Genomic DNA, 20877 nt, shown 5'->3' on the forward strand with positions numbered 1-20877 from the left:
CTAAGCCCCTCCTCTAGCAGCCATCTTCAGATTTGGTAGCACGTAAAGTGGCAGTAGGACCAAGTGAAGAGCCGCAGAGGGGTTGGAGGGAGGGTTCGCATGTGAATCCATGCCAGACCCATGCTGGAGAACAACAGTTACAGGTAACTAACTTGTTCCTTCTCCAGCATGGGGTCTGGCATGGATTCACAAGCTCATGAATACAAGAATACATAGCAGTACACACATGCACAACCACAGAAGGTGGCAAGGCTCAACATTAAGCATTTCAACAACTCAACATTAAGCATCTCTTACCTCTTTAACAAGCTCCCCTTCAAGCAAACAGGTTGCGCAGCACTGCCTGGTCGACTCTGGACTCCTCCCTGGAATCCCGGTCGACGGAGTAGAATCTCGTGAAGGTGTGTGTCGACCTCCACGTAGCAGCCCTGCAGATGTCCAGCAGGGGCACACCAGACATGAACGCCGTGGTAGCAGCGATCGCTCTGGTTGAATGGGCTCTCGGATGGCCGGGCAATGGTCGGTTTGCCAACCGGTGATAGTGCATGATGCAGCCGGAGAGCCATCTGGAAATGGAAGCCTTCGAGAGGGCCTTCCCTTGGTTCACAGGTCCAAAGTTCACAAACCGCTGTGATGTCCTCCGAAGACTCTTTGTGCGGTCCACGTAGAACTTCAGCACTCTAGCCACATCTAGCGAGTGCAAACTCCTCTCAGCCGGCGACAATGGTGATGGGAATAAAACGGGTAACACCAAGGGCTTGTTGAGATGGAAGTCCGATGGCACCTTGGGCATGAAGGAGGGGTGCATCCTCAGCACTACGCTCGTCTCGTGGAATGTCAGGTATGGAGGTTTACAGGAGAGGGCCTGGATCTCTCCCACTCGTGGTGCAGAGGTGATGGCCACAAGAAAGGCTGTCTTCCACGATAGGAACTTCAACAGTGCCGAATGCAGAGGCTCAAATGGTGGTCCCATGTGCCTGGTCAGCACCATGTTGAGCTCCCACGCCGGGGCTGGAGCCTTCACCGGCGGGAACGAGCGGAACAGTCCTTTCATGAACTCCTTCACCCGGAGGTGAGACCACAGCAACGACTGCCCCTTCTGGTGTAGCGGGAGATCGCCGCCAGATGATTTTGATGGAGGCGTGCGCCAGCCCCGCCTTGGCCAGCGACAGCAAGTACGGCAGCACTTAAGGGGCCGTAATCCGCAGAGGGTTAATCTTCTGTGCATGGCACCAGACAGAGAACCTCTTCCATTTGTGTCCATAGCACTTGAGAGTCAAGGACACCCTGGCCTTTGCAAGCACTTCCTTGCAGTCCGCCGGTATATCCTACCCTCCGAACTCTAGTGCTGCAGGAGCCAGGCTTGCAGGTTCAGCGATCCCGGGTCGTGATGGAGGATAGCGCCTCCTTCCCTTGCAAGAAGATCCGCGTCAGTCTGTAGTTTGACGGGGGGGGGGGGGACGCTGAAGGCATCGGCCATGCTCCCTGGCTGGGGAAAACCTGCTGGCGAACCTCCGGCACTTGGCGTTCGTCGCCGTTGCAAAAAGGTCTATCTGGGGATTGCCCCATCGTCTGAATAGGAGATCCACTTGATCCTGCCGAAGCTCCCACTCGTGGCACGGGCGCAGCTCCCTTCTGAGTGAGTCGGCTATGGTGTTCTTTATTCCTGCCAGATGGAAGCGTAGCAGGAACATCCCTTGGGCAACGGCCCAGTGCCACAGATCCTGCGCTTCCTTGGATAGGGCTGGGGATCTGGTGCCCCCCCTGCTTCCTGATGTAGAACATCGCGGTGGTGTTGTCAGTGAAGACCCTTCCGTCCCTCAAGGGCAAGGTGGTAAGGAACGACCCCGAGGTCCCAGAACACTTCTCGGAGCTCCAGGATGTTGATGTGTAGTGACCTCTCCTCCGGGAGCCAAAGGCCTCTTGCATGGAGATCTCCAGTGTGCGCTCCCCATTCTTCCAGGGAGGAGTCCGTTGTCACCGTTTCCTAATGTGCCGGGGTCTGGAAGTCCATGCCTGCCGCTAGATGCACGCGGGTGCCCCACCACCGGATCGCTTGTCGGAAAGACTCGTTGAGGGGGATCCTGTCTTCGAAGCTGCCCGCCGCCTGCACCCAATGGGCGTCGAGGAACTCCTGCAGTGGCCGCATCCGCAACCTGCACAGGCGCACGAAGTAGATACACAACGACATCATTCCGAGCAGGGACTTGTTGGACCTCACCCTGGCCACTTCCATGGCCAACAGCCGTAGTACCTTGCCCAGGATGGCTTTCGTCCTCTCCTCCGACGGAGAAGCCAACCGCGCCACTGTGTCGAGTCCGGCTCCCAGGAACAGGGCATTCTGCGACGGTACCAGGTGGGACTTTGCGAAGTTGATCGAGAATCCCAGTTCCGTGAGTAGGCGGGACAGTCTTCGCTGTGTGATCGATGGCGAGTTCTCTTGACTTTGCTCGGATGAGCCAATCGTCCAGATAGGGGTATACATGGATCCGCTGCAGGCGCAGCCGCACCGCCACCGGTGCCGGGCACTTGAACACCCTTGGTGACGACTTCAACCTAAAGGGCAGGGCCTTGAATTGATAGTGTCCCCCTTGGACCACGAATTGCAGGAACTTTGTGTCCTTTGAGTATGGGGATGTGCAGGTATTTGTCCTCCAAGTCCAGCGACGACAGGAAATCACCCTCCTCCAGCTGTCCCAGCACATGCTGAAGGGTGACCATCTGGAACTTCTGGGAATTGATGTATTTGTTGAGGTGGCGAAGGACCAGAATGGGTAGCCAACCGCCGGTCTTCTTTTGGATGAGGAAGTACCGCGAGTATACACAGGAGCCCCAGAGCCTCTTTGGGATGAGTTCTATGGCTCCCTTTCTTAGCTCATACCTCCAGAAGCAGCTGTGGCACGTGGTTTTCTTTCCTGGCCACGGGTGGTAGACTGGGAAACCTTCTTTGGAATTTCAGAGTGTGCCCGTGGGCCAGGACATCCAGCACCTAACTGTCGGTGGAGATGGACTCCCACACACTGATGAAATTCGCCAGCCAGCCTCCCACTGCGGTGCTCGGGTGGGAGTCCGATGTCACGGCTGGTTCAATCTTGTTTTGTCGCGGCAGGCCGCTTGGCGGTACGACGTGGAACCGCCGTCAAATCCTTTGGAGGCCCCTTGCGACTTACCTCCGGAGGTCCCAAAGGGCGGCCGTCATCGTTGGAGAACCCAAGGCCCAGGCCTTCTCGGTGCCCGCCTTGACAGCCTGCAGTGAATCGTCCACTGCCTTGCCGAACAGGTTGTTCCCGTCGAAGGGCATGTCCAGTACCCTGTTCTGCACGTCCTGACGGAAATCGGTGGCCTTGAGCCAACCGCGCCAGCGAAGGCAAATGCTGTTGCCCATCTGGCGAAAGCCGGTGTCAGCGATGTCTGTGGCCACCGTGATTGCGAGGTCCAAAGCCACCTCGCCTTCCTGTAGGATTTCCAGAGCCTCCGCCCTCTTGTCGTCTGGAAGCAAGTCCAGAAGGGGAGCGATCTTGAACCACAGCTCCCTGTTGTAGTGTGCCACGATCGCGAGGGCGTTGGCTGCTTTAATGGTCGCTGCCGACGAGATGACCCGTCGTCCCATGGCGTCCAGCATCTTCCCCTCGCCGCCCAGTGGGGAAGTGGAAGTTGATGCCGCCGACCCCGCCGATTTCTTCTTGGCTGCTATGGAGACCACTGAATCCGGGGACGGTTGTGCTCTGAGGCACACAGGGGCGGAGTTCGGGACCCGGTACTTCTTCTCGTACCGATCCCTCTAAGCAGGAGCCGTGGACGGGTTCTTCAGTAGCGCCAGCCCTTCGTCCCAGATGTCATCCAGCAATGGGACTGAGAGGACAGTCTTCCTCTTGGCCTCCTGTCATTGGTAGAGGAAATCCTCCTCCTTCTGCTCCTCAGGCCAGAGCTGGAAGAGCTCCGATGCCCTGGCGATCATGGCGTGGAAGGAGCGAATTTCGTCATGAGGGTGGGAGGCCCGGGAAGAGGGTGATGGGAAATCCGTCCCGTCGTTACCACCGTCGTCCGTCCCCGTCGTGGCCGTCTCCGTTTCCGTCTTGTCCCTCGGTGGGGGGGGTGGAGGTGAAGCCTGGAAGGGAGGAGGAAGATGAGTTTGCCACAGCTTGTTCGGTGGGCTCCCCGACGGTCCAGGCGCCGCTGGGTCGTCCGCAGGGGGTAAGGGCAACCTTGTCCTCATCTCCGTACAAAGGGTCTGTATAGCCATCAAGATTGCTCCTGAATTGTCCTGTGGTAAAGGCAACGGCTGCAACAGGCACGATGGCTGGGAGGTGGGGTCTTCCTCCTCGGCCCCTCCATTGCTCTCTTCGTCAGCCTCGTTGAGATACTTCCCGTGGGCCCTGGCCTCCTCGAACAGGATCCTTTGGACGCTCGCCAGCTCATCCTCAGAGGTGGCATCCGTGTCCGTTACGGCTACCGTGGCCCCCCCTCTTTCTCCACCCGGGTTTCACTGAAAAGAGGATTCCCTCTGGGGTGGCAGGGAATCTCTAGGCCCGGAAGTCGTCTCCACTGGGGAATCCTCCATAGGCTTCGCCAGGGCCACCACGACTCCTTCAATAGAGGCCTTTGCCGGGTGAATCAGGGCCTTCACCACCTTGGGTGCGCCTGAGGCCTTTACCTGAGGGGGAGGGTTGCTGCCTCGCTCCCCCCCGGCTGTCTCCGTCGGGATCGACCGGGGCTTCTCCTGAAGATTACCCAGGTTCTCCGACTTCCTCTTCATCGAGCCAGAGCATTGGCTCGTGTTGATGGCGCCGGTGAGATCGCGCACTGTCTGGCAGCCAAGGAGCCCGAACCATCGGCGCTCCCGGTGCCCGCGGACTCGCAGTGCTTTGCCTTTTGTTGGGCCCCTGTCGCCTGAGTGCCCTCAAAGTTCTCAGAAGACCGCTCGGACTTCTTCTCACCTGCTGCTGGGCTAGTCCCCTCCAGCCAGTTGGTGAGTCGGGTACAACGATCCCTCATTGTCCGGTCTTACATGTTCTGACAGAATGCACAGTCCTTTTCCACGTGCGATTTGTCGTCGTGAAGGCAGTAGAGGCACTGGGAGTGCTCCTCTTCCTTGAAGACATTCTGCAATCCGCATCCAGGGCAGCTCCTGAACAGCTTGGATCCTGGTGCCGTGGTTCCCTTGTCCTGGGCCAGGACCACGCGGTGTGGGCCTCAAAGATCTTCCGGAATCCTCCAAGAAGTGGAAACGCGATGAAAGTTCACCCTTGAGCGGCGTAGACAAATTCCATCACGGGTCTCCGTTGATCGGAAGTAGAATCAGAGGAGCTTGAGGCTCAATTGACTGAAAATGTAAGTAAACTCTTCGAAAAAACGCAAAATGCAGTAAAAGCTTGAGAGCTATAGCTCGAGGACTCCCAACACTTGAACGTGCAGTAAAAATCTGAAGATAACTGCCAGAGGAGGGGCTTTGGTAGAGGGCAGTCATTGGCTGGGGCAGTATGACCCAGAGACCAGTGATTGGTTATTAGTAGAAAGACAGTTCAGAAGCAAAACTGATTTTTTCATTACCGATGATTCCCAGCCTGACGACGGGGAATATTCATGAGCATGTGAATCCATGCCAGACCCCATGATGGAGAAGTGAGCTTCCCATAGCAGCATGTTTGGGCGATATAAAACCTTGTGTGTGGAGAGGTTCATCCTAGTCCAGGCCGAGCAGGTCACTAGCGCAGGGTTAATTGTGTTGTCATGCCTGGATTTAGCTGCTGCCGCCTCATGCAGAAGCATTAAGGGGCCCATCGTTTGTGTTTCGGTCGTTGTGTGGGGCACTCCGATTCCCTTCTTAGTGTAATGTGCCTGTGCTGCGAGATAGTATAGTTCAAAGTCTGGGGCGGACAAACCTCCCTGTGGGTACGATCGAGTGAGTCTGCTCCAGCTCACCCTAGGCTGTCCATTCCAGATAAATGCTGTGCATGCTCCTTGAATTCTGTAGAAAAAGGCTCTGCCCGGCAACACAGGGACAGTGGCGAACAGATAAAACACCTTGGGCAATATGAGGATTTTGAGCAGGGCCATCCTACCCATGAGTGAGAGAGAGTGAGCACCACCTCTCAAGCTTGGCACAGAGTGTATCTGCAATGGTTGCATAGATAAGGGAGCTGACATTCTTCGTTTTCCGCGGTATGTCTACGCCCAGATAACGCACACGAATGGGAGACCATAAAAGCCTGTGTAGCTCTGCGGGTTCATGGGTAGCATCTGTCAGTGGAAAAATCTCTGACTTAGTAAAATACAAAACACATTTACATAAACAATATATACAGACCGTCAGCCAACCAGTAATGTTTCGCGTCGGAGGGTGTAACATTAGCAGATAGAGTGGAAAAATTAAACATACCTATAAGACATCAATGTCATCATTACATAATCAAACTTATACAAAATCTCATCTGCTATTCAAATTTAACTCCCTCTGCATTAGAAGGACTTTCCTTCCCAATGATAGCTTTACGTTCACCGGTGTGACCTCCACCAACTCACTCAACACGTAAATATCTAGCGTTTATCAAAGAATTAGGTATGTACACCGAATTAGTGCATGACCCCCAAATATATTTTCTATCAAACATTGGGCCCTATCAATTACCGTTAAGCTGTCCATGATCAAAGCTTCCAATCGCGTGTGTATCTTGTACTCTAACTTTCTTGTAGTTTCAATTCAGTCTGACAAGAAATGCAATATGGGAAATAACCCTTCATATTCCATCAATCACGTATCTATATAAGTTCCACATTGCAGAGATACTCTCTATGTTCAAAGTTCTAAATTCATCCATATGTTCCATCAACCTCATTTGATATATTCAAGACATAGAATAACCTGTGGTATTTGTCCTATCGATATCCTTGTTGTCCATATAAAGTCACATCTCAAATTCGGGGCTCTCAATTAATGGTCATAAAGACCCTTCAACAATTGGGAGGGCTGTTCCTTCATGTTACATAAATATTATGCAGACTTACCTACTGGCTCTGCGCTCGTCTTCAGATAAATGCCCCCATTGAGAGAGTTAAATCCCAGCACATATATTCCTAAACAAAAAAGATTTTTAGCGCATCCGCTAACTTCTCCCAAAAGCCAACACTTTCCTAACCAAAACATATATCAACAGCTTGTCTGTAAAGCCTTCAACCTCACGGTACACTTGACCAATTATCTATACCAAAAAAGCCCTTATAGCCACGATAATCTGCACAAATAACACTTACCGGCTTAACTGCCAGGTGTCACCATCTCTTAAGCACTAAACGCGGTACTCAGAAGGGTGCCATTTTGCTTCCACCCTTCAGTTTATAGGGGACTGGACGCCAGACAGCAAGTGCCATTTGCATACAAGCGGTCTTTCGCGCTGAACTCGCTTCAATATTTCTTCAGTTCTCTTAGCACAACCAAACTTTGAATGTTTCTGTATTATAAACCGTATATGTATCACCTTAACCTAAAATAGCAATAATGCAAATTACTCATTCACTTTTGTATTTATGGAGACAGCCCGCATCCATATTCTTATTGGGTGTCTCAATTATTCAAGCACAGTATTCCAATAATTTATATTTACCATTTCCATGTCCAGGCCTTTGCTTTTACCCCTAAATTAGAATACAAAACTAAAATGGGGCAAAGCAGGTTCTTTTACTTGTTCAGTCTTGTTGGCGGACACATGGTTCTCGCAATATTTGAACCCATTGGTCCATATGCTTATCAGCATAGCATTCTCCCTCGCATCGCATTTGCCTAATACAAAGTAAAGATAATCTTAGGGGTTGTTATCATCAAACCAACATTAATCCATGTTATTACATACACACTTTGACTTTCCTTCTGCTGAGAAAAACCCCAGAGATGGTCGCATACAGAAGGAGCTTCAGAGACTAGAGGCGAGAATGATCTGTAAGTATAGAACTGTTCTGAAAGGCCTCAATTCAGATCATAAAATTAGGTTTTCTTATGATGGCACTAGGTGGTTGCATCTTGAGAACTGTGGAATGAACTTGTGCATGGCAGGATCTATTTGTGTGAGTAAGGGATAATGGTATCAGAAAGGAAGGTCACAGTGTGTACGTAAAAACATGGATAAATGTTGGGTTGATGATACGAAACCCTAAAATAATCTTTGACTTGGTATTAGGTATTTTGAATCTATAATTTAATTTATTTCATTTTTAAGCCCTGAAGAAGACCAATGTGTTTAAGGTTGAAACACGTGTTGGCAATGGCTGAATAGGACTATTTGAACAGACAATTAAACAAATAGTTGATTACACAATGAGAAAATGTGTTCATATTAAAGAATCATTGTGGTTGGCGCATAGGACAGATATAATTTATGTATTGTGATTAAAGACTGTTTTGGGCTGTATGTAAGTCATTATCTGAAACAATGCTCCTGTAACACATAACTAATGTAAATCACGTACTAGGAACTACAGAACCCATTAAGATTAAGCACAGTGGAGTGAGGACCTAGTGTGTAGTTTAATACATCTATGGTTAGTTGGGGTGTTTAGGACTGAGCATGTTCGCCTTTTACTGAAACAGATACCATTTCCAGTCTCCCTTTGAGCAGTTTTAATGGTTTTACTCTAAGCCATCCATCCTATCGACAATTTTACCAATCTCAAATGTTCAACCACTCTATGATCCCAATCTCCATTGGCCTCTGAGCATTATGAATTGGCCCATTTTTAAAGCCATTGTATGTGTTAAATGTATTCAACTTTACAAAACGTCATTACCTAATTTAGGTTTTAAACTTTATAACTTGATAAAAGAAAAGCCTACTGAAATGCCAAAACCCTCTCATTTGAAGTATACGCCTTCACATTTTCCATATCATGCATAGCACCCAAGAATTTCTTTTCTCTAAGACAGTTGTGAGATTTCACATTGGGTGTGTACCTAAGTGTGTCTAGAGGTTGGACAATCCTTTAGTAGTCCGAGCAGTCAAATTTCACATTGCATACACCACAACCTTCTATTTTACAAGGCTGTGCCGAATAGAAACATGCACTATGCTGGAAAAAACAAAAAAGTAAATGTCATACATAGAAATGAACGTGTTTACCTAAAAAGATCCACTTCATGAACAGTAGGCAAAGTGATAGATATTAGAGCATCTGTCTGAAAAGAGAAAAAAGATATGCTGTTCACTTGGTCAACAGAATTGTAAAGGCATTTCAAATGACGACGTTTAATCTTTTCCAAACTCAATACAGTGTTAACAGCCAGTTTGCCCACTTCCCTCTCTCTCTCACACACCAAACAAATGGTAATGCTGTTGGAAATACTGGTTGCGATATGTGATAGATATATTACAGTGTCAGAGAAATCAGTACCATTACCAGACTACAGGATAAAAATATGTTAACACACTGTAAGGAAGGGATGGTATCAAGAGTAAGACAGACAATGGACTACAGTTCAAGGGTGTTTATTGAACTTTCAAAAAGGGTTTTAAAAAATGCCCATCTAATCCTAAATCTACAGATGGAAGTAAGCTACGACCATCAAATAAAAGGGCCTATACTAATAAACGTATTGGCAATCCCTACCTCCAAATACAAATCGTGTGGGCAACAATGTTTTACGAAAAAGAAAGAAGTGTTCACAAAATGATATGTCAGGATGTTCAGGCTGTTGACCTCCCTTCCCCATGTTTTCAGCACAGGAGAATGCGGTGCACTCGAGCTAAGCACAGACTCTGGCTTCTCTAGCACAAGGGTGCAGTTCAAACATTAGCATTAGGGCCTTCCGTGCCCAAGTCTGTTTGCCCTTCAAAGTCTCTTGATTTAAAGGGCCTGATGTAACAAACAATACGTTCCTTGTCTCTTTAGGATTTTTCACAGTTCATTCAGTTTCTCTGGTGATTCACTATTCACCTAAGATCGACCTCAGCCAGGCTTAGATACTCTTTCACAATGTTCGTAGGATATTCTTTCTCGGGTGACTCACGGTTCACCCCGGATCCCCCTCGGTCATGTTCAGATCTCGGATCCCTCTCGGTCAGGCTCAGATTCCTTTTAAACACAATGTTCGTAAAACAAACCTGCTTTAACCAAATGCTTTTAGCTGATCTCCCTCAGCTGGGCTCGGACCAACTTTCCTACACGATTTCATCAGTTATCGAAGACTTTCAAATATGCACAGGGTTCTGCTTGGCCCATTACAAGACCACTTTGATTTCACAACTCTATCACATTTGACACCTTTAAGCTGGATACCTAACAGACTTTCGAATGAGCACCCATGTGGAGCTGGACCACTCAGTCTACAGTATCGTATCTTGGCTTCAAAGTTCAATCACTCATCTGGTTTAATTGTGTTTGAGTTGCTTGCCACATACACTGTTCTCTTCGCTTGTCACTCATATAATGTGTTGCCGCTCGCAACCTTGGCTTCAACACAGACCGGTCTAGTATCAGTCTCCCCAACTCACCAGCTGTGCTGACTACACTGGTGCTGCTTTGCTGTAGGAGCCAAGGACAGTACCACGGCAGCAAACGATTATACCAGCCTTGACTATCAACACAGGAGAACTCGGGTACCTCCGAGACACAATGCAGGTTTCTACAGCCTCCATTCCTAGTCTTCCGTTTCTTATTCCCGAAAGTAACTGCCTTGTAGTGGAAGAGGTCAAGGGCACTTCCCTCCTTGCAATCCTCTTCAGTCGTTCCATCTTACGCCTTGTATTAAACTGCCATTTTGGAACTGCTGCTTGTTAGGCAGAAACCTGTGCAGTTCCCTTAGGGACCACTGCAAAAGATTTAGGACTACAGGTGTTTGGCAGTAAACCCACTTGGTAGCAGTCTGTACCACACAGATTCACTTGGTAGCTGTGGCTGAACAGTCAGACTTCCCTCAAGAAGAGTTAAGCAGTATATAGAGTATACACAATAGGTACAGAGACACAGTAGCACAAGCAAACACTGACCAGAGCTTTGGTGTAAAAGTATATAATTATTTATTTAAAGACACTTGTAGATTACACTAGCACAAAAGAGGTAAGTAAATTCAGCACACAGTCACTATTATATATATACAACCCTAATTACTTATTAGACAAGTCTTAGTGAGAAACACCACTTATTTTCAGACAGAGGTGAGCGCTTAACATAAGATGGCACTCTAATAAGTTATTTAAAAAGGGAGGGGGAAAAGGCAGAGTTATGGAAGCACACAAGTTTCAATACTTTTAAAAGAACCACAGTAAGGCAGGATAGGCAGAGTTCTACTGGAGAGCAAGGAAGTCAATTGCAAGGCCCAGCTCTTGGAGGGAGCAACCAGAAGGGGTCCAGGTTCACACAGTGGGGTTATGCCCAAAGAGTCTTGTAGATAGTTCACACAAAAAGGATGAAATTAAAGTCAGGAAAAGTTAGCTAGGTTGTCCCAGGCCAGCCCAGGTTAGAAAGTCGAGGCTTTACTGTCACCCCGAACGATCTGTCGCAAGGGAAGCCAGGCGGGACACAGTACCTTAAGTGTGAAGGAAGCTCCAGTGGGGGCAGTTGTTCCTGGCAGCGGGTGCAAGTCAGTGTTTCATCCAGAGGAAGAGGATCTCTCGCCGTGGAGGAAAGATGAAGGTCGTTGCACTGCCAGGGAAGAAACCAGCCGCGGAGTTCTTTGGTTAAAAAGGTACTACCCTTCTCTTCGCGGTAGTGGTAAACCGTGGTATTCCGGTTGCCGGGGTGATTGGCACGGGCAAGGCGGCCACAAGATGCTCCAGGAAGGTGAAAAGAAGGCAAAACTGGTTATCCCCATCAGTCAAAGGAAGAAGACTCTCCGGACTGGAGATCTCCTCTGTCGTTGGGAAAAGTGGTGAGACGGTTCAGCAGGGTTCCACCGGTGGTGTCGTCGTTGCAGGTCAGATCAGCTTCTCCCTCCTCGGATTCTTAGGTCCTGTGGCGACTTCTGAAGTTCTAGTCCCCAAAGCCCCGCTTTAATGCAGCAAACTCCCATTCATTCAGCCTAGCTGTTAATCAAACATGCTAAGTGTTGAGCCGGCCGGCTCACCACTTGGGCCAATCACACAAGAGTGCGACTTGAGTTACCAAGGTAACTCAGTCCAGGGTGCCTAAACCCCCTCTCACACCCCCTGTGGTACCCAGACAGAGTGGCACCACTTTTGGAGGCTTCTGTAGAGAAGCCCGCCAAAAAGTGGAACAAAGGACTCGACTTGGGTTGGAGTCACAGAAGAGAACACAAACGCCATTTTAGAATAGAGTCCTGGCAAAAAATACCAACCGGCGAATTAATATTAATTAAATAAACCGGCGGTATGTTCGAGGCTATAAGAATTAAATAAAGTTGGTAGCCTCGAACAATGGGAAAATCCCATAGAGATATATTCGCGGTCGAATATAAAAAGTAGTATCCACTGCCACCAGCCAAAGACGTGCCCCCTCGAACAACAGACCCCGGGGCAATCGAATTGCCCCGACCAGTACGTCCACAATATGATGGTTTGTACTGGTTTCTGTTCATAATTTGGGACTAGTAAAGCCAATGGTGACTTTACATGCCCTGGGAGACAGTAGTCAGTCCCAGGGTATGGAGTCTATGTTGGGGGGTCGCTACGACACCCCTGGTTTATGGCACGGAGGGTGCTGTGTAACCCACATCAAAAACACATGAGACCCTATGGAGTAAAAGACCCCATAGCCCATAAAACACATGTAAAGATAAAGGAACACCTCAAATCATGTCTAAGAGTGGGAGTAAAAGAGTCTCACTCTTAGCAGGAGAACAAAATAAACCCCAAAAATCCAGCAAAGCTGCTGGGGGACTCAAAAGGTTTGGGAAATTAGCCTTTACAGAGAATTCTCCCTAACACTGCTTCCTTGTGTGCTTTGCCTCGCTCAGAGTGTGTTTTCGTGCTCCAAATTGTATCCATGTTTGGGGAAGCATGATGGAAGTCAGGTGTGTGTGATGATCAGCAAGTGCCTGACCCTGCCTGACATTGTATTGGGACATGGCAGGTATACGGCTCAGGTGTTAGTCTGTTTTCTCTTACAGTAAGCCCTCTGTGAGAAAGTCTTAGTGTTGGGAAAGTGGTGTGGGTGTTGAGTTCCTAAGTATCCTACCTGGTAGGATGGGGTAAAGGTGTTACAGGGAAGGGGATACTGCGTCTCGCCCTCCGGTGTCCCACTTCCACTCCCCGAGGATCCTCACCCAGGTGATCCTCCCGCACAGGTCCACCCCGAGAAACTGGATCCAAAAACGATGGCTGTGTCCTAGCCACGTGCATGACAGATAACCCAGGGAAACCTTCAGATTTCTCACAACACCAATAACAGAGCAAACACCACCATTCCAGGATTCATATGAGAGAAAAATCATGACAAATGTACTGAATGGCTAAAGGAATGAGGTCTCTAGGCGAATTTGGCATAGAGTTTCCCTGTGATCTTTTGCCAAGAACGTCAACAGAGGCAGAAAGCGGGGGATGTGTCATTAATATTTGCGGTGTGAGTCTTGTTCATAAAACTTTATGCGGCACAAGCCTTAAAAGTGCCTCACATTTAAAACATTAGGACATAAATACATTGATAAAATACATCAAGAACTATTGACGCAACATATACAGTTTAAAAGTGAAACCGCATACTTCTGGATGTGGCCAATGGCCCATCTATTCATTTCTCAGCATTAGTGAAATACAAATATAGTGCTGTAGTGCCAAGAATGACTGTCGGCTCTGTGGCAGCTATTAAGTATTGCAAAGCTAACCTAATGGTGGCGATACCCACATGCCTAAATAGGGGGGAAAGGGTATTTTGCATAGTCTTCATGTATGGCTTACATAGGAGCATAAAGTGCTTAGTGTCCTCCTCTAATTGCAAGAAGTGTGGGCAGGCAGATCTTTGGAGAGAGTTGTGTATTCTCCAATTGAATACCTTACCATTTGCCAAGAAGCCAAACCCAAAGTGCGTTATAAGGGCCCTACCATTGTGAGAAACAATCTGGTCCAAATAATCCATCCTTTGGCCTGTTATAGAAATGATGGCCTGCTTTCTATTCGACCGTTCTAGCAGTTTGTTTTGCCTCCTCTCTGCATCCCACATACATTTTTATTCCCCACTAATCAAACCAGGATCGTTTTTAGAGATAGTTCTCTGGTTTTTAAACTGTTCTCCAGTGTTCACTTTCAGCAAAGCCTTAAGCGCACAATTAAGCCAGGGTATCCTGGGCGTTTTTTCGCTTGCAATGAGATCACTCAAAATGTTACAGAACATAACCGCTTCAGGATTAGTCCATAGTGTTGACCACATGCAGATAAGTCTTAACCTCAACTCCTCACTTATAAAAAGATGGTTCAGTTCCGAATGCATGGCAAAAAGCAAGGCTGAGGGCAGGAGATCTAGGAGACGTCTAATAGAGGCATCGTCCTTTAATTTATTGAAATAGGTGTCTCCAAATGTCAGCACCATACGATGCTATCGCACATGTTTGTGTCCTATAGATTTGCAGAGTTGTTGCAATAGGCTGGTAACCTAAAAAGTCTGCAGTACTAATAATGGCTCTACATATCTTGCCCACAGATTGTGCTCGTTTAGATAAGTGGGTCCCTCCCCTGCAATTTATTTGTGAATGCCACACCGAAATAACTGAACTAGTCCACCTGTCCGAGTTTAATGTTATTCTGAATAAAGGAAGAGGGTGACACCCACACCCCCTCAATCGTTATTGCTTGGACGTATTGGCATTAACTTTTACGTCTCTTGATCCCATGAATTTGGAATATTTGAGCCTGCAGTGCTCTTTTTGTGTCCTAACTACCAAGACCGCACCATCTGCGTAGCTCAGTTCTGGGATGTGTACACCAACAATCATGGAAACGTCGGCAAGCGTAGCATTCAACTCAGATTCTAAGACTTTAGCATAGAGGTTAAACAGGAGTGGTGCCAAAACAGACCCCTGTTTCACACCCCTACATATGTTTAAGTACTGTGTACACTCAGCGACAGGTCCAAATTGGACAGCTGACTGAGTATCAAAGTGTAAAAGTCTTATTATTGCTAAAAGATGTGGCAGTGACAGGCCACCAGGGGGCGCGATGATGGTTATGCCTGCCTGTGCTTCTCTCCTGCAGCAGACATGAAAATTGAAGGGAGCCCCCCCCACTTGTTGCCCACCCCAGGATAATCAACCCAACGCCACGGGAGAACCGAAGGCCCCCACCTCCCCCCCGACCCGGAGGTGGGAAAGCTTGAACAGACAGAGCATCGGGTTGTGGAGGTGGAACAGAGGGTAGGGAAGTTAGAAGACCTGACCCAAGAACATTCGGCAACGCTCCTGGAGGTACAGCGCACATGCTAAACCCTACTCAACAGGAACAAGACCCTGGAACATAAACAAGAAGATCTTGAAAACAGAGCTCGCAAAACAACCTAAGTATACGGGGGCACCCTCTTCAGTCCTGGACCGGAACTTGGCAGAGCATGTGGGAGACTTGTTTCAGTCCCTTCTGCCTCACCTGCAGAAATCCCAACTCATCCTTGACCGTACTCAGACTCCAAACCTGGCGGGGGATGGAATCCGATTTCCACCCCAGATGTCACTACCCGGTACCACTTCTATACGACCAAAGAAGCCATTATGGCAATAAGTCGCTCCCAAGACGACCTAACCTTTCAAGTGCCCACCCCCCCCTTCAGATCCTCCAGGACTTAGCAATGACAAAGATTCAGAAACGGAGAGCCCAGAGGCTTTGGCCATATTCCTGCGGGACCAACACATCAGATGTCAGTGGTTATTTCCGACTGCTCTCCAATTCTCTTACAAAGAGGTTCCCCGGATGATTGATCACCTCGAAGATGCCGACTTGATCTTGTGACCCAATTCGACTGAAAAGCGTGAGGGAGCCTCATCTGATTCGCCTGCAGGTGGTTCTGTGGAACTCCCCCCCCCTCCCCTCCCCCAAAACCGAAGCACACGACTTGGACAAAGGTCCAGAAAGGGTGGAATGCGAGGTGACCCCCTAGTAAGAGCCATCGGACCAAAGGTCAAGTCGCGACCACTGCCCTGATCATCGACTCTCTTATACCGGAGGTTTTCAGTCGGTCGGATTGGCATTCACAGAAATGCCTGGGGACGCAGAAGAGTTACTGTTGTATTGGAGGATGGAGGATATCAGCAGGAAGCAGGTATAACACCGGAGATTTAAGTATAAGTACGTTTATTTATAAATTACAGGGCAAGTTAAGTAGTAAAAAGCAGGAGCTAAATAGGTAACATCCCTTCAGTTAGGTTCTCCCATCCTGTAATCCCAACTGTAGCTATTGGAACACTAGTGTCCCATATAATTCTAAATGACATCACTGTATTCCACTATCTGCACAGTGTGCACCCAGTGCAGATAGATACTATAAATGCTACACATCTCCCTCTCTTCCAAATGAACACACAACAAGATACCACAGACCAGGCATTCAGAGACATTCAAGATTTCCACACTCCTACACATCTGTAAAAACCATACAACCATCGCAACCACATTCACGTATCTAACGTTCAACACAACCAAGTACACAATTCACCACTTGCCCGGGACTGCCACTCCCGGGCCTCACAGCTGCCACCTGCAAGCGCATACATTCCTTGCCACACTCTTAGCCATCAACACTTATTTCCTCCCACTCCATCTGCCACTTGGAGACAAGGGTCTGCCACACCGAGCACAACCGTGCACTCTCGCAACCAACAGGTAACTTACTAACATCCAGATAGACCATCAATTTACATCAACACATCACAACCATAACCACAATACACCACACTACACAGAAGTTTGTTGGTTATTGTTATGAGAATATTTTACTATGCATACAACCACACTTTCTCAAACAGCAAGTGAAATCATTCACAACACCCAGTCACCCTTTCAAATATTAGCACAACATACCATTCCATACAAACATGGTAGTATACACTTCATAAAATACATCTGCTAAATCCACAAACAATATCAATAACTTGCTTAACAGGAAAGAGCAAGAAATATTGTCTGCATCTATATTCCATTATAAAATGAACAAATATAAATTTCATCAAAACAGCAAAAATGTCCATGAATTTCACATAGCATAACGGCTGCAGCAACACGAAGTAAACAAAAATATATGCAGTCCATTGCAGAAAATGTTCCCACGTTAGTAGATGGAATGTTTTGTATGTTGCACCAGTTAAAAATATGTCTTCAATAAAACCATGCAGGAAAACAAAGTTGTTACAAAACAGTACCTCGTAACTGTCAAAGTACCACGTCAGTGCTTCATAAGTTCCTTCCAAATATTCATGCTGAATGATCTCATCCCACATACCGCTTATCGTGCCTCATTCCATCTAGGAAACCCTTTCCTCTAAACGTCATCGCGTCAGGACATGGTGCTAGGGCCACTTTTCTAATATTATGTTCCTCCTGCAATCATGAAAACAGCCAACGGCTCTTGAAACAGAATGCCTGGATTAAGAACGCCCAAAAACCCGGCATTCGGAACATCACCATGCTCCACACCATCATTAATACGTCATCATTTGGCCTCGCGGCATCACGGTGCGCAGATAGACTCGCTGGGGCGACCGCCACGCAAGCTCCATCAACGTCTTAGAACAGTTCAAAAGCATTACCGATTCCATTCAAAACGGCAGGCACGGATATAGCATAAGGTGCATGCTTCAAATGTAAGTCATAGCCAACGTTGCACATGCGCTCCAATAATGCTGCCTTAACTAACTCGCCCAAACGCAGGACTGTCTTGGTTGACAGTACCACAAGAATGGTCAGTCATCATATTCTCCATTAAAATGCTGCGAGTTGGAGTCCGCCACCAGGGGGCACCGGATGAGGACCTAACTCCGCGTCGCTCCGCCAGGGCTGCCTAAATCCTTAAAAATCCTGCCGCTTCCTCGGTCCTTCTGCCGACTTGCACTGCATACTACTGCAGGGGAATATACCAGCATCCCCTCCGAAAAATCCCGGCGAAAATCGGGCCCGCCGGAGCCTCCTACACCGTGTGAAAGTCCCGCCGGTGACAGAGTCGGCGGGAAGGAAGCGCCGTCATCGGCAGCGCCCATCGGAGCCCCGTCGGAATTACGCCGCGCTCGCCAATCGATCCCCCGAGGCTTCCGAGACAGCTGCCGCAGAACCAGTGTCGCCGCCCTGCGGGCTGAGAGGTGAGGACTTGCCCACCCCCCCCCCCCCCGGGCCTCCACTCCAGCCGCTGCCGCCACAGCCACCGCCTGATCCAGATCTCGGAGGGGCGCCCGACTGGACCCGTGGCCGCCTCCTCCTTGCTTCCCCCCCCCCCCTGTGCTCTCCCTCCCCGGCCCCGCCGCGGGCCGGTCGCCTGGGTTGGGGGCCGCCTGTGGAGAAGAAACATCGAGGGAGGTACTCGTGGCGGCTGGAAGAGGGGGCGGCCGGCGATGAAGACTGAACACCAGCGGGTCGGAACGGACCCGTTGGGGGACTGCTCCTGACTCCTGGCATCGCAACTAGGGGCTCCCTCCTAAGAGGAAGCGCAGCATAACTGGAAGAGTGGAGGGGCCCACCCCAAATACCAGGGGGAAAAAGCACCTGCCACGCACTGAGTGAGAGGCCAAGGACTCGCCTCCGGACGCCTGGACCCAAACTTGCCACCTCGGCCGGAGTAAGCACGCCGACACATCCGGCTGGTGCCACCCTCACCGCCTGCAAAATCACACCCCCCCCCCACCCCCTGAACTACACGATAAAACAAACCCAGGGGTGGGTCACATTGGACATAAGGCCAGACCGCGCAGGCCAAGGCCCGATACAGGGCAAAGCAACACGCTGGGAACCAGGGATAAGGCCACCAGTCGACCATCCACCGGAGGCCACAAATACCGGATCGAAGGCCTAAGGACCCCCCAGGTGGGAACCTCCGATCCAACGGGACCGCATCCAGTGCCACCCCCATAGGATCAGAATGGGGAAGGATCAGCCCCGTAGAGCGACCCAAAACAGAATAGATAAATACACGACGAACACCCCGGCGGCCCTCCAGGACCCACCTAGCAGGGCGGATAACGAGTCTACGAAGGGGGACGCGGCCCAAACGCTGTCTCTCACCGACATCATGGCAGCAATCAACGACTCCAGAGCCTCGGTAGAGACCAAAATAGATGGCTTGGCCTCCGAGGTGTCCTTTGTGAGGCAAGACTTAAGGAACCTAACCACTAGGGTCGGGGAAGCAGAACAACGAATATCCGACACCGAAGACACAGTTAAAAACCTGGGAGTTCGCCTCGAACAAATGGAACGGAAAATTACCACGCTAGAAAATAGAGCTGAAGACAGCGAAGGCAGGTCCCGCCGGAATAATCTCCGCATACTCGGCCTTCCCGAGAAAGAGGAGGGGCCCTCTAGGGAGCTCTTTCTGGAAGACTGGCTGGCAGACTTGATGGCCCCCAAGCAGCTCTCTAAATTTTTCTCAATAGAAAGAGCACACAGAGTTCCGACGGGCAGACCAGTCCCGGGGGCCCCCCCACGAACGATAATCGCAAAACTCATGAACTACAGGGACCGAGACACACTGCTGCACATGGCAAGGGCGACCGGCCCCATCACTTACAATGGTAACCGAATCGGGTTCTTCCCCGACTACACGAGAGAGGTCCAGAAGGCGCGACAATCCTACGACTCCGTCAAAAAGAAACTGTCACCCCTGGGCATTAAATACGCACTCTTCTTTCCGGCAACATTCAAGGTATACCACAACGGCAAGGTTCATGTGTTCTGCACCCCCCGTGAGGCCTGGGAGTGGTTAGAAACACAGGTCCTCTCCACACCAAGCCCGAATAGACCGGGTGGAGGCACACCCCGCAGGCACGACGGTGACAACGACCAACCCGCTGGACAGGTCACCCCACCACATGAAGTAGCCGGAAAACCCGGATCTCCGATCAACATGGGACACACCTGAAATTGTGCAACTACTCACTGGCAGGACTAAGGAAGCGGAATGAGAGCCCCATAGCCGGCGGCCCTGGAAGGGCTGTGGGGGAAGTGGACAACTAACACCTGTACGCCCCCCGCGGGGGACTCTTCACTGTTGGTTCTACGTTACGTTCAGTGGTCACCTTGAACCACACGAGCTGCGGGGTAGGGTCCTTCTGACCCCTCCCCCCGCCGCCGAGTTGGGGCCCTTGCCCCCTTAGCAGTTTGAATGGTTAGGGGAACAGGTACTTCTGGTTGGGGGGAAGTGCAGGGTGGGGGGAGTTTGGGGGTTTTCTTGGTGAAGGAAGGGAAAGGCCTCTTGTCACAAATACCAGCAGTAATGGTCAGCAAAACAGAATCTCAGAGAAATCCTTGCATAAGATATGTGAGGGACCGAAACGTCCCCCCCACTGACCAGCATACACCCATCTACACGGACATGGCCTACGATTCACTGGTTAGGGTTTCAGAATTTGCACATGTAGTACACAAAATTGATCATCAAATGAGAACGGAAGGAGGGCTCGGGTGTCAGTCATGCCTCAAAACGGCCGACAAAATAGAAACACAGGAAACGCACTGCATCCTTCCATATAACCCCGAACCAAGACCCACGCCGATATAACACATAAGAGACAAATATCTCTGTTGACCTGGAACGTGAACGGCTTGGGGTCGGGCATAAAGCGTAGACTGGTACTTCAATACCTTAACCGCCATTCCCCAGACATTGCATTCATAACAGAAACCCACCTGATCGGTACCAACAGTGGGCTCTTTAGAAAAACAAACTACCCACACACATACCTCGCCGGGTTTTCCAGAGGTTCTAGGGGAGTCATGATCCTCATACATAAAAGATTCCCGTTTATCACAAAGAAAG

The 20877-nt window shown here is 49.5% G+C and overlaps 1 protein-coding gene across 2 annotated transcripts in view; it reads right to left on the reverse strand.

Annotated features, from left to right (window-relative positions):
* The window catches only part of DENND6A (DENN domain containing 6A), a 1713534-nt gene that overhangs the window by 728115 nt on the left and 964542 nt on the right, over positions 1-20877 (reverse strand). For both annotated transcript variants that reach the window (XM_069643682.1, XM_069643681.1), the window contains exon 9: positions 9108-9163. In XM_069643682.1, coding sequence (XP_069499783.1) covers positions 9108-9163 — 56 coding nt within the window. The remainder of the gene's footprint in view (positions 1-9107; positions 9164-20877) is intronic.

Source organism: Ambystoma mexicanum, chromosome 2p, assembly GCF_040938575.1.
Source record: "Ambystoma mexicanum isolate Mex_15411 chromosome 2p, UKY_AmexF1_1, whole genome shotgun sequence".
NCBI classification, from domain to species: Eukaryota; Metazoa; Chordata; class Amphibia; order Caudata; family Ambystomatidae; genus Ambystoma; species Ambystoma mexicanum.